Source organism: Corylus avellana, chromosome ca6 (assembly GCF_901000735.1).
Source record: "Corylus avellana chromosome ca6, CavTom2PMs-1.0".
NCBI lineage: Eukaryota > Viridiplantae > Streptophyta > Magnoliopsida > Fagales > Betulaceae > Corylus > Corylus avellana.
This window is the reverse complement of record NC_081546.1, coordinates 28,181,155-28,196,082: the sequence shown is the minus strand read 5'-3', so window position 1 is coordinate 28,196,082 and position 14,928 is coordinate 28,181,155. Positions and strand designations below refer to the sequence as shown.

General features: G+C 33.6%; 2 protein-coding genes across 4 annotated transcripts; one reads left to right on the top strand and one right to left on the bottom strand.

Annotated features, from left to right (window-relative positions):
* Nucleotides 1-3,038: 3,038 nt before the first annotated feature.
* LOC132183741 (uncharacterized) lies at nt 3,039-7,687 on the bottom strand. Its single transcript, XM_059597148.1, has 5 exons — nt 7,470-7,687; nt 7,019-7,079; nt 6,357-6,461; nt 4,682-5,021; nt 3,039-3,404 (listed from the first exon to the last, which is right to left on the bottom strand). Exons 1-5 carry the CDS (start codon nt 7,608-7,610, stop codon nt 3,383-3,385), a joined length of 669 nt encoding a protein of 222 aa, XP_059453131.1. The 5' UTR covers nt 7,611-7,687; the 3' UTR covers nt 3,039-3,382.
* A 1,024-nt stretch (nt 7,688-8,711) lies between these two features.
* On the top strand, nt 8,712-14,588 carry LOC132183738 (TMV resistance protein N-like). Of its 3 annotated transcripts, XR_009440510.1 has the most exons (7): nt 8,712-9,337; nt 10,147-11,248; nt 11,796-12,068; nt 12,155-12,523; nt 12,627-13,826; nt 13,919-14,350; nt 14,462-14,588. XR_009440510.1 is itself a non-coding variant. In XM_059597143.1 (5 exons), exons 1-5 carry the CDS (start codon nt 8,838-8,840, stop codon nt 13,302-13,304), a joined length of 2,922 nt encoding a protein of 973 aa, XP_059453126.1. In that variant the 5' UTR covers nt 8,712-8,837; the 3' UTR covers nt 13,305-14,588. The 3 variants fall into 3 exon arrangements, 1 of the variants encoding a protein (XP_059453126.1); XR_009440509.1 differs by having other exon boundaries at nt 13,919-14,588; XM_059597143.1 differs by having other exon boundaries at nt 12,627-14,588.
* Nucleotides 14,589-14,928: the final 340 nt, after the last annotated feature.

Genomic DNA, 14,928 nt, shown 5'->3' with positions numbered 1-14,928 from the left:
GACTAATCCTCAGCATGATAAAACAAAAAAGTGAAAAAAGAAAAGAAAAAGAAAAGATAAGCAGCGAAGGAACGTAGGTGAAAAGAAAGAGAAAGGTATATCCTTTGTCGTTTGCTCCAGTCATGACCAAAAAAAAAAAAAAGAAAAGAAAAGAAGCAATCACTACAGTTTGTGTTTTAGAGTTGAGAAATCATAGAACATTTACCTCGGTTCTTTTCTTTTTCTTTCTTTTTTAAAAAAAAAATATATCGACCATTAGATTTGTAAGATCCAAAAAATTCACCTAAGTGAAAATAGATTCAATGGTTGATTTTAAGAAAAATAAAAATGACGGAGAAGGATGAGAGAAGAGCTGAGGAATTATATGCAAAATGATTAATTAAAAGTTTAAAGAAGGTATTCATTCGATTTTTGCCTGTGAACAAGACTTTGGGCATGTTTATAAAGAATGAGTAACTCTCTCTTGTAAAACCGGTTTTATAAGATGAGTTAGGCCCACGAATTTCTTAATGGTATCAGAGTCTACTACAGGACGAATGGGGCCTATACTACTTATCCCGTGATAAGGACAAAAAAAATATCGGCCTGCACGTGAGGGAAGGTATTGAGAAATAATCACACATTGAAGAATGTTTATAAAGAATGAACAATCATCTCTTATTGAAACGGTTTTATGAGATGAGTTAGGCTCACAAATTTCTTCACTTTGAGTTACACGCTTTTCCAAATGTGGAGAAGTCTCCCACTATAAAAACAGGAGGGAAGGTGGAAAAAAAAAAATCCATTTCCAATTGAAGCCTAAGGTATTTTATTATATTATATTTTTTCTTTTTCTTTATTATTTTTATCTCTCTATTTCTCTTTGTTGTTCAGGTTAAACAACGAAAAATAAAATAAAATAAAGAATACAAAAATATTTAAATGATATAGAGAAAGAAAAAAAAAATTGAATGAAAAATGCATTTAAAAAACCATTTGCTAAATTTTTTTTTAAAAAAAATAGCTTTGGTTAACTATTTTATATAAAAATTTAGAACACTCATTAAAGGGTATTTTTTTTTGCTTGAAATAATGTTTTAATTTGACAGGAAAATAAAAATAATTTTGAATATTTTCTTAAATCTGCAAGATGGGGTTGGCATGCAACTATTGGAGGAGAGAAGCACTTGGAAAGTATCATATTCTAAAGCTAATCACACGTCTTTTTTACTTTATCCCCTTTGAGAAGTTTTATCAATTTATTTACTCACCACCTACTTTGTTTCTTCTTTCCCTTGGAGTCAAAGTTGGTAGATTTCGAAGATCATTCACTTCAATTTTCACTCTTCGTATCTTGTCTTAGTCAAATTAGTTTAATTGTCAAAATCTTTACACTAGTCTTCGCTTATTATTGCTTTCTAAATGGTACTTTCTATCTTTTATATAAAAAAATATATATGCTTTGATATGATATGATATAAAAATGAAAGTAGTTTCGAATGTTTCGTGTTTTAAATTGTTTGTTAATGATTTTGTTTTGAAATGAAAAAATAAAAAAGAGAACGGAACGAATTATCAAATAAATGCAATTTGGTCCTTTCGAAAAATTGATCGCAAAATTAACTGATTTGCGTGTAACCTCGCTAGATAAGCTGTTTCTATTAACCAAAATAAAAGCATTTTATCATTTCGACATACGTAATGCCCAGTTTTAAGGAAACCATAGTACAAAGGCATAAGAGCATAGAGTTCTTTGGTGTATATATTTTTCTTGAGATCTCACAAACCAAGATCTTTTGTTAAGTGTTTTATACTGTATAGTGATAATTGAAAGAAGTCCATAGTTGGTGTTTTACTACAAGAACAAAACATATACGCCCACAACCTATTTAGCTATTTGAGTGAAAATACGAGAGAGAATTGAAAGAGATCTAGAATTTTAAATTTTGAAATGATGGATTGAATTGATTCTATAACACCCATTCCGCCATCTTATGATACTTATAACCAATCAAGAGACACAATTCTTGGTTATAGAAGTTACAAATCCATGATATACAACTCTTGGAACTATATGGACCAGTAAACCCAAATAGAAAACTAACTTTCATGTGTGAAAAGAACAAATTTCCCTGTTGAGTTGAGAGATAATTTTTGTTGAATAGACATGTGAAAGCACACAACTTTCTTCACTTACTTATGGACAAAGCAATGTCTTGTCGGAACGACTCAAAACAAGTGCTAATCACGTTTGCATTATCATTTCAAAATGATTAATCAAGTTGTATTTTGAGCTCCATAAAATCACTTATTAAACTCAGTCTCACCTAAAAAAATCACTTATTGAACTCTTTCATAATCCACCTACTCCATATGAACAAATGTAATTCTAATTTTTTGGGATACCACAGTCACAACTTGCAAGCTTGCAATGTACTATGATTAATTAAAGAGTAATGCTAAAAGTCACACTTTTATCTTACCTTGCTAATGTGACCACCAATCACCCATTGTTAAAAATAAAAAAAATTAAAAATTAAAAAAAAATGACAAGGACTAACTGCGACATCAACAAAATCAAATAGTTGTGAGATAAAAATGCAATTTCTAGCATTACTCTTAATTGAATAGAAACATAATCAAATACTCCTGCTTATCATTTTTGTTTGTTTATATATAGAGAGAGAGTCCTTGAACTATTATTGAGGCAAATCCATCTTCAAGATCTAATATTGTCTTTTCATGTCGATGCATTATATGCCTTTCCCTATCAACCTTAGTTGATTCTGTTTTTAGTCATAGCTCATGGGACGTTGGTTTCTCTTAAGCAATGAATAAAAACAGAACCAAACAGAGGTAGATAGGGAAAGGCATACAATGCATCAACATGAAAAGATAGTAATAAAATGGGTATGCTCGGATGTGGCATATTAAATAACTCCATTCTCTTTCATCATGACAGGGTCTTTACAGAAAATAAAAACAATCATGACAGAAAATGAAAGAAATCATCATAGGGCATCAATTTTTTTATTTTTATTTTTTTTAAAGGTGAGCAAGAATTCTTAAAAATTCTAACAAAATCCATGCCATCAGTGTTGTAAGATCTTCCTTTACTTTAGTGCCCCACAACAGAATTATTTACCTTGCTATGCAAAACAAATGGGACTCCCTCAAAACAGTGGGGAGAAAGAAAAGGTTAAACAAATTGAACAAATCAAACCCTCAGAAGTTAAATGTTCCGGAGTCCATCAGAATGCAAGTTAATCAACATTAGTTATGATATGCAAATTTTCTTTAAAAAAGACAACGGTCTACATGATATTATCATCTTATACAACACAAAATTAGTCTGTGAGCACTTTACAGCTCTGCAGTTCCACCTCCATGTGATGAACTGATATTATAAGAGCTGGAAATGGCATCTGCAAGCATCCAAACATAACCTAAGAGTTAGTGATGTTCATGGGTAGCATGCTCCCTCTGGCCACTGAAAAGATAGAAATAACTAGAAGGAAATTTAAAAGATTATATATCCTCATCAACCAAACTGTGCAATGGGATAAGTAACAGTCCATTCTTATACAAGTATTTCAGCAAGATCACAAGGTCAATGTTTCATTTCCAAGTATTTTGATGCTGGGAACACTAGTATTTGAATTTATATTTCAAAAGCATCTTGAACATTAATAGCATAGTATCGAAATGGAATAACCAATGCCAAGAAACTCAAGGAATTACAATTGCCAAAATAAACAGAAGAAAAAATAAGAAAGGAATGTCTCCAAGCAATATCGCAAGCTGGGAATCAGTCTAAAACGTACCATGCATTCAGAGCAATTTTAAAGAAAGATGACTTTGAATGTCTAGAAGAGTTCACTTAGTTTGTTTCTTTGGGAATATGTAAAATGAAATTTGCATAAAGTCACCAAGTAAGAGATTTCTTCACAAAATAAATAACAGCCGATTCTTTAAAGTGTAAAGGGACCCTTATAGTTTAAAAGAGAAAATATGATGGCCACTACATTTTTTTTTTTTTAATAAGTAATAACCAGTTTTATTAAAAGCGTAAGGCACCCCAAAATACACAGGTAGTATACAAGAGGATCACCTAACTAGAAAAGGAAAAATGAGTAAGGAAATCATCATAACTAATCGACACCGGGGACAAATGTGCTACAGTCCAAAAATGCTATTTGCTTGGATGGCCACTACTGTTCAGCATTACATTTGTTTGCTAGTCATAGGACTAATTTAACATACTATTTGCTTGGAACCCCCAGTAAAAAAATAAAGGGACAACTATCCAGTTCTATCTATAGGTTGCAACTTGCAAGTATAGCCAGCCACAAAAAAAAAAAAAAAAAAATCTCCATTTTTTGTTGCTAATTTCTCTATGTATTATATTATTAAGTAAAGAGATTTGTCAATTTTGCAATGATATCACCATCTTCTGGATGTCTCTTCCACATGATAATATATCACCATCTTCCCTACAAGTTGTAACTCTGTTCTAATGAATCCTAAATAAGCCACTACAATCATTCCAGAGGAAAAGTTTTCATTATTGTAATTGCTTCCAGGACATGTGAACATTTTGAGAAATGATAACCAGCACTCTTTGACTGAAGGCATTTGTAAATAAGATTGTACAAGAAATTTATATAGAGTAGAGCACAACTAAAGGAGATGGCAGACATACCCCAGAAGTCCCCTGCCTTGCCATGTTCTGGGTGTTACTGTCAAGTTGATCAGTGCACCCTGCCTCATAACTACTACAGGAATGGCACAACCTTGATTTGTCTGAGCTTCAGACAACAACCTTTGCGACAAATTTTCGCCAGCTTCAACATTTCCAAATTTGACAATCTGATCTCCCAGCTGTAAACCATCCTCTGCTGCTGGTGATGCATCGGCAATTACGTCAACAAATGCATATGGTACACTGACCATCAGATCCACATCCATAGCATTGGGAGATGATGCAGATGGAACAGCATTAACAAATGGCGAGTTTTGGTTGTTTAACCCATCATCATTACCTTGCATATCAGGGAAAAAAAGGCAGTCAATTAGTTGCATACAAGATATCACTTCTTCATTCCTTTTTTTTTTTTTTTTTTGGATAAGTAATCAAAATATTATTAAAAGCAAAAGACAACTCAGGTACACAGGAAGTACACAAGAGAAACACCTAGCTAGAAGGAGAAAAAAGAACAAGGAAAATATCATTTCTTCACTCTAGTAGACATAATACTTTGAGCTCCAGTTTTACAAAGACAGGACAAGAAAAAAAGAAAAAAAAAAAGAAAAAGAGAAGAAGTTAGAGAACTTCACAGATCAAAATGAAAACCATTATCAGTTATATATTGATAGATTAAAGATGTACCCTATATTTGAGATAAATGAAAAATCCATAACCAGCAAACAATAATGGTTAACAACTAGATGCGGGCAGTTAAAACTAAAAAATGGCATTGGCTAAACAGGTGAACCCTACCATTAAACAGTTGCTCACCAGGTCAAGCTGGATACATACAGTACTTTCGAATGCAAAGTAAACAGGTTTTCCGAATTGCAGACTTTGATCAAGTAAGATGCGTTAATAAATAAATTTCTCCATCTCCAAGTGATACAGTCAAAAACAATTTTCTTATCCTGTAAAACCATTTTGACATCATTTTAAAGCATATAAAGAACAAAATATATGTAGTTTCTGCAAAACATATAATCTGTATTACAAGTGAATGAATTAGACATGTCATGGAATAAAAAATAACAAGACTAATAATCATGCTCCCATATGCAAATGCACACATCTGAGCACGCATGTGTGCACTACAAGGCAAAACTGCAAACCAGAATTCAGAAAGTGTAGTTCAGATTAACAGACAAAGAAACCATGGAATGTCTACGACACAATTACCAACAATAAAAAGTTTATCGTCACGCTTAACAGCTGCAAGTCATTACAAAATTTTCAAGAAACCATGGAATGTCAACCACAGCTTGGACAATAAGAAAATAGAACAAAGCTATCTGAAAAACATTAAACATCTGGCTTACAGCTAGCGTCCAAACTTTGCAATTACATCAGTATTTCAGAATATTGGCTCAAAAATCTAAACAAAGGGTATCACCATTAGCAAGCACTCATCAAGGCGAACTATAGTTAACCTATTGGTCATTCAAGATCCATATGAAGGCTACAAATTTGACATCATTGATAAGTGAGACACGTCATCTAATTCGTTTTATATGCATAAGTTGCTGTCTTCAACCAATAAATTTCCAACGAGTAACGCCAGTTGCTAATTATTTTTAGAATATTTCTCACAACAGATATGGGTAGAATAACATTTATTTCATCCAGTTACCTGATTCATTGGGAGGTGAAGACCCAGAAGGAAGCCTTGCCGAGTGCAGAACTTGTATATTCTGATTTATTTTCTCAGTTAACTCCCTGTGATCATTCCGCAGCTCTGCAGATAGGAAAGAAAATAAAAAATTAAAAAAATGATTAAATCAAAATTACAAATATGAAGTTGTAACACCACTAGTACTGCTGCTATGGCCGTAATAGGCAGTTGCATAGTAAGCATGCTCTCTGTTTTTAAATTATGTCACTTTCAGTTGCACATAATCTGAACGAGGATTGCTGAACTACAAATATTAAGAAGTTGTGATCTCCACAACTAGTTCTCTTCAATGAACATAACAGACAAAAGAGGAGAAAGTTGGATGAAGAATAGTCAATATCACAGTAGGGCCCTCCCATATTACTACCATCACTCTGCTTTAAAATTAGGTACTTTACAATAGACACTAACATTTTTGAGGGACTGTGAATATTGGTAATGGTTCCAAAGTTCAAACATGCACAACAGCACTCACACCATAATCCTCATAAGAACCCAGATACTCAAATTCATTATGAACAGACAACAACTAAGATAAAGTACCATCAAGCATATATATTTCACTGAACATATTACCGTCAAACATATATTCGATCAAAATACAACAAAAATCATCATACCAGAAAGACGATGCCGCTCTGCTCGAACAACAGGAATGTCGATATCCGAGAGAGGAAAACCCTACATTGAACCGAACAACAAAACCCCAAATTGTAAAAATCCACAATCACTTCCATTTACTACCAATCACTCCCTACACTAATACCCCATTTAGCTCCCAAGTAAGCAAAATCCACAGCACCTTGAACTGTATAACTTATATTTCCCAATAAATACTAGAACTACCAAATTTTTAGAAAGAAATAAACAATATTAGCATTCACCTAGTTGAGATTTTCTTCTATTACAATATAAAGGGAATAAATTGCAAGACGTGAATCTTTTTCCCTTAATTTTTCAGCAACCAAATGGGGTCCTAATAAAAATCAATTATTTCGAACAAATTTTAGCTCTATATACTACGGAAAAAAAAAAAAAAAAATCCAAGCAGAAAACAGTAAAACAAAACACCTCGGAATCGGTGAGATTGCCGGAAAGGCCAGGGCCGCCGGGCTGGCAGAGGTGGCCGATGATGTCGTTCATCTCGGCCTCCATGGCGCTCCTCTTATCCATCAGAGCCATCGTCTCAGATTTCAGGTTCGTCGCCACCATTCTTTGTGCTGATGCTTATCAAACGCCCTTCTTTGTACTTCGACTGTGTTTTGAGCGGTGAGTTTTTTTGTAACGAGAAGAGGAATGAGGTTGATGGTGGGCAGTTTGGTAAAATTAAACCAAAAAAAGTTTATTAAAAAAAACAAAAAAACTCTATAATATTTTAATACCAAGCTGTTAAAATTAGATGAAAAAAAAAATGTAAATCTAAAAAAAACAAATCTATGAATAAACATGGTTTTGAGCACAATTAATGCTACATGCATTCCCACTCTCTCATTTCTCTGCCACACCTATTTTTCTAATTTTAAGTGCTTTTAATAAAAATTAAAAGAAAAACTTGACATTATGTGCCTTCCAATAGACAATAAATCTAAGTCACGAAACAACTTATACTCTAATCAGATGGAATTTTTTTACCAAAAGCTGGTCAGCTTAATATAAATAAAAGAGATTTTTAGCATTACATTTTCAAAGTATATATTTATAATAGATTAACAGAATTACATTTTTTAAAAAAAGATGAGTGTTATACATAATTCTAATTTTTCACTTTGGTTTACGCATATTTTTACGTAAAATGGCTATCGTAAGACTCACTTTATACCATGCATTTGATTATCTATTTTTTAATCTATATCATTTAAATTCTATTTCTTTATTTATTATAAGGATTGTATTTTTCCAAAAGACCATATTTTTCAACTTTTGGTAAAAAAGAGATACAAAAAGAGAAATAGTAGAAGAAAATTTGAGAAAAAAAGAGATATAAAAAAATAAATAGTATATTAATGAGATGGATGTGTGAACAATGCATACTATATACAACATGAATGTATTTTGCATAATTGCATCTGAGATATATAATCTAATGTAGATTGTTTTTTTTAATATTTTTTTTAGCTATTTTAAATAAAAATAATAAATAGATAGCCACCGCAAGTGCTCTTAGTTTGACAATAAGAATTACAATTAAATAAAATAACAAGAAAAATGCTATATTTATCAAAAGAAATTTCTCAAAAAAATTGATTCAATATATATAATAACATTTTTCAAATAAAAAATAAAATATTGTCCAAATGACAATATGGACCGACGCTGCTTTCGGCGATTCTTCGATGCAATTCATGACCAAAATGACTTGGGCAGGAAGTTGCCAAGGAAGTCTCTCAACATTTCTTTTAAAGCCTCTGATCAACACGCTTTCTCTTGATCATTTCTTCCATGGCTGTCCAAGCAACTTCTTCCTCTTCCTCTTCTTCTTCTCTCAGCCGTCAATGGGGTTACGATGTGTTCTTGAGCTTCAGAGGCACAGATACTCGCAACACAGTTACTGCCCGTCTACACAAGGCTTTGACTCAGAAGGGAATCAACACCTACATAGACGACGACAACCTTAGAAGAGGAGACGAAATTTCAGCAGCACTTCTGGAAGCCATTGACGAGTCAAGGATTTCAATCGTTGTACTCTCTGAAAACTATGCGTCATCGTCATGGTGCTTGGACGAGCTGGTTAGGATCGTCGAGTGTAAGAAATCAAAGCAACAGATCGTTCTGCCGGTGTTTTACAAGGTAAATCCGTCGGTAGTACGGGATCAAAGCGAGAGTTATGGAAAAGCATTGGCTAAACTTGAAGAAAGGGTCAAGGATGACAGGTTGCAGAGGTGGAAGGCAGCCCTAAAAGAAGTGGCCGATTCGTCCGAATGGCGTTTAAGGAAGAAAGGGTATTTCTGACCACTCTTGTGCCATCATTCTATCATTTTCTTCTACTTCTAATTATAATGAATTTGTGCTTGAATAATTTTTTTTTAAAAAAATAAATAATATATATTTGCCAATTTGATAAATTACCAATTAAGGTAGAGAGTACTAATTAAGCAATGCTTAAATTGGTGTGAAAGTAGTATCACCTAAAATTATTTGATATTTATCATATTTTTGGAAATTAAATTTCATGAAGCAAAAAAAAAAAACTTAAAATTAGAAATATGTTGATTGAAACATTTAATGTGATACTCTAACATATTAATTTCTTTCTAAAGTTCATTGGAGAACAGAAAAAATTAATCCCAACTTGGACATAAAAGAAAAAAAAAAATCCCAAATAATTGTTTTGTAGCCCTTTGAATTGCAAACTGATAAATCACCGCTTATCAAAAGCTTAAGCTTACAAGAATGGGTGAATTCAATTATTTAATTAATATTTTAATACTCATCCTCATATGTAAACTCTTCTTTAACAAGTGAGGCTTAATACATAGAAAATTCAACTAAAATGGGGGTGAATTGTAGAGTCCGGGTTCAAACTCATTACCTTTTGCTTGGATATCATGTTAAACTACCATTTATTCTAAAACTTTAAGTTTATAGGAAGAGATTAATTTAATTATTTAATTAATATTCTAACACTAACAAAGTAAAGGGGGAAAGTTTCATTGAGAAGGCCACAGGCAATAACAGAAGTTCATGTTCCTATGTCCTTTCATGTGAAAAGTTCAACTTGTTAAATGTGCCTTATCTTTTGTATTTGTAGGAGTGAATCAGAATTTATCAAGAAAATTGTTCAATGGGTCTCAAGAGTTGTAAATCGTACATACTTAAATGTTGCTATGCATCCGGTTGGAGTAGATACCCATGTACAAGAGATCAACTCACATTTAAGTATTGGGATGAACGACACACGAATGATAGGGATCTTTGGACCTGGTGGAATTGGGAAGACGACTATTGCCAAAGCGATCTATAACTTGATTGCTTATCAATTTGAAGGTAGCTGTTTTCTTACAAACACTAGAGAAACATCAAAGCAAGACCTTGGCTTGGTCCAATTGCAAAAGACACTTCTTCGTGAGATCCTTGGAAAAGTTGGAAGTTTGAAGTTTGATGAAGTTGATCAAGGAATCAATGTGATGAAAAAGAGACTTCGCTCTAAAAAGGTTCTTTTAATTCTTGACGATGTAGATCAGTTGGTCCAATTAGAAACATTGGCAGGAAAACATGATTGGTTTGGTTTAGGAAGTAGAATCATCATAACAACAAGAGATAGAAATTTACTAACTAAACATGAAGTTAATTTAATGTACAAGGTGGAGGAATTGGATCACAACAAAGCTCTTCAACTCTTTAGCTTGCATGCCTTCAAAAAAGACAGGCCTGAGGATGACTACTTGGAACTTACTGAACATGTAATACAGTATACTGGGGGCCTTCCACTAGCTTTGACAGTGTTGGGTACAGATCTACATGGTAGAAGTGTACAACAATGGAAAAGTGCATTGGATAAGTATAAGAGAATTCCTAACAAAACTATACAAGAAAAACTTAGAATAAGTTATGATGGATTGGGTGACACCGAGAAGAATATTTTTCTTGACATTGCATGTTTCTTCAATGGACAGGATGCAGATTATGTTATTAAAATACTAGATAATTGCAATTTCTTTCCAAATAGTGGTATCAAAGTGCTTATGGATAAGTCTCTCATAACTATCGATGAGTTTAACAGATTGATGATGCATAATTTATTGCAAGAAATGGGTAGAGAAATTGTTCGACTAGAATCGCCCAAAGAACTTGGCCAGCGTAGTAGATTGTGGTTTCATGAAGACATTCGTCATGTACTAGAAGAAAATACGGTAAGAGTCGCCAAAAAAATTATTTTAATTTTACTTTTGTTTCTTTTTCATAAGTGAAACCTACTATAAAAATATTGATTTTTTATTTTTTATTTTGTAAAAAATTAATGAAGAAATACACATAGATATACATATGTATGAAATAGCTGAATAAATAAAATGCTTTTAATTAGGAAAAATAAATAAAATCCCTTTACCATATTTCAAAGATAGGCTGAGTTTTTATGAGTATTTTTGCCTTTCTTTTATAAATAGGTAATAGTAATATGTAACTATGATAGAAGACAAAAGTTTGACATTTTGAATGTGGTGATCATCACTTTAGGACATTCAAATAATAGATACAAATTACCTATTTTAAAAATCTTGAAAAGAAAAGCAACATAGGCAAACATGCTAAGAAAAATAGATGGAGTATAAGTTTGTTTCCTTTTTACAAAGTAAGTGTATATATATTAGTAAAATATTAGTAAGTGCTAAAATATGGAAAAAAAAATAAAAAATTACACTTTGATTTTACTAGCACACTTATGTATTGTCTTATCAGGGAACAAACAAAATTCAAGGCATATTGGTAGATTTGCTTGAACAAGACCCCATATGTCTGAGTCCTGAAGCCTTTGAGAAGATGAAAAAGCTCAGAATATTTATAAACCATAATGCATGCTTTTCAGAAGAGCCTAGTTTTCTCTCTAATGAGTTAAGATTACTTGATTGGCCTGACTATACCGTGGAATCTTTACCACCCAATTTTCAAGGAGAGAACCTTGTTGTTTTTAGAATGCGTAATAGCTGCCTTCAGGGAGTAAAGGGATTCCAGGTACAATTTTTACTTTCTATATTTGTTCCTTCAAATTATGTTGTAAACTTACTTGAAGCTAATGTATTCCCTTTTTTTCTTGACAGAATTTTCAAAACTTGACAATTTTGGAATTTTCTAATTGTAAATTCCTAAGAAAAATCCCAGATGTTTCAGGGATCCCAAATTTAAAGGAAGTGACTCTTGATGGCTGTACAAATTTAGTTGAGCTTCATCATTTTGTTGGATTCCTTGATAAACTCCTTGATTTGAGTCTTCAAGAATGCTCTAACCTTAGAAGTTCTCTGAGAAGCTTCAAGCTGAGATCTCCTGAATATCTTAGCCTTGAAAACTGCTCAAGGCTTAAGAACTTTCCTCCAATTGAGTCTCTAATGGAATGTGTAAGAAGCCTTGACTTACAATACATTGGTATAGAAGAATTGCCTTCGCCTATTGGGTACCTCATTGGGCTTAAGGTATGTCTCTCTCATTCTTTTTTTCTCTCCCTTATATGCATGTTTGTGTGTGCCTTGATTTGTTGGTTAATTTGGCTGAAAATTTTTCATATCTGTGTAATAGGGAGACCATCCATTTGGCATTACACTTTGGGAAAATAAGATTCCAAATCAGTTTAGCCATCATAAAGGGGCTTCAAATGGTAACTCATGTGAAATAAATATTGATGAAGCTTGTGAAATAGAGATTAATGAGCGTGCATATATGGATGGAGAGATGAGAGGGATTGCTTTCAATGCTGTTTTTGGAATAATGGATGGACATATGAAAGATTCTTTTGATTTTTTTGCTGATGTCAGCAATGATGGTTCAGATAATGTTTGGTTGCACTACCATGTTCGAGAATCTTTTAAGCTAAAGGGAGATGATTTGCAAGTTTGTTTTGGATTTGAGTCAGATTCAGTGTCCCTCAAGAATCGTAGAGTCTGTATGGTACGTAGGCATGAAGAGAAAGCAACAGATCGTATGTTGAATCCTCAAGATCTAGGTGTGCTTCATGAGGATGTTGATGTCCATTTGGGTGTACCTGATGAAGATATTGAAAATTCGATAGATATGATGGATGGTATTCAACTTACTAAGAGAGGCCGTGATGATGATGATTATGCCAACTTGGAATCCAATTGGCATCCACAACAGAAGAGACGTTCATCAACTTTGGACATCAAAATTTCTGATGAGAGGATATGCCACTTGGTGAATCACAGCTACAGCAATCAAATCACCCTTGGCACTTGCTAGATGCTTCGAGGATTTGTCTAGAAACCTTGAGGACCTTGTTCATTTCTTTATGTACACGCTTTATACTTAGACTGCAAGCTGGATTGCTCCCCTAGTGATCAATTTTTCTGATTTTCTTTTTATGTTCTCTTTTTCATTCTCCCCTTCTTAATCGCTCTCTTATATACTTCCTGTGTACTTGGGTTGAGCCCCTCTGCGCTCTTTAATGCATCTTTACTTATCAAAAAAAAAAAAAAATCACCCTTGGCACTTAAACCAGCTAGCTTCTTTTCACTTTTTTCTATAAGGATCCCTATACTTGTTAATTTTGTTATGGGTGAATTGCTCAATGCGGTGGATTCAAAGGGCTGTTTGCAGCATTTGGGTCTTACCTGAAAGAAAATAGAGTGACTTTGAATTTTGGCTGAATAATACCTCTGTTGTATTCCTTTCTTTTTAAGGAGATTACTAAGTACATGATAAATACACAAAGTGCAAAAGATAACAACTCCAGCTATTTACAGTTACAATCTGATGGCAAAGGTAAAAGTTCCAAAACTGTCATGATAATTTACAGACTCTAGAAGTAATCACTCCAGATGAATCTTCATCTCTACTCTCTTTATCGTCTGCAGGAATATCCTTTGGAACAGTTGCTACCTCATTGGAATTGATAGACTTTGGAGAGAGTAATGAGATAAGCTGCACTGGTATTGCTGCTGTCAAGTTCTTATCAAGCTGATGTGGAGCTGATGGTGCTGTTGCTGACTGAGTAGTTACATTAACATTACCAGCCCACTTTTGATGCTTCTAATGGTAAGGCCTTACAGTTCTGTAATGACACCAAGATCCAGCCTTTGCCTGCTGATTTGTCCACTTAATTATGGATCAGGCCGTCCCTAGTCCGGAAACAAATCTGCCATTTTTCAAGTTTTTGGTGCGATTAACAAATGTGGTTCAATACCAGAATGTGCCAGACATATTCAGTATTTGACTATGAATGAGTTTGTGCAAGACCAGCCAATTAGCTATTTGAGACAGAACCACTAGCTTGAGTTATAACAACTGTAAGTGCTTCAGTAGGGCTTATCATTGAACTACCCATATAGACTTCAATTTCATAATTGAGCTGTTGCTTTCTTTCATCAGTTTTGTTACATGTTAGTTTTGTGTGGCAGTGGCTCCAAGGGAAAGGGGAGGAGGAGACACATTGCTTTATTTTTATGGTCTTGTTAGAGCTTGTACAGTTTTTTGCTTTGTGATTCTCATGGGACAAATTCATCACCAATGCTTAATAATACTGGAGTTGGAAACATCTGGTAGGCATATTGCATGGATTTCATTTTGCTTTTGGTCTGTGCTTTTTGCAGGGTTTTAATTTGGCAGTAACTTTCACTTCATATCTCATAGTGGCTTTACTCCTGTTATTTTTTTCATGGTGTCAACTTCAAGTTTTCTAAACAATTCTAACTGAATATTGAGTGCAGCGGGAATCGGGTTTGGCTTAGGTCCAGTTTTAGTTGGAAGTCGACTCGTTTCGACTCCATCTTGGCTTTCACCTCTCCTGCTGCATTTGTCATTGGGTCCGCCAGTCCTTGTTCACAAACACTTCATCAAAGCTCTCAAGGTGGAAGAGATCCATCAC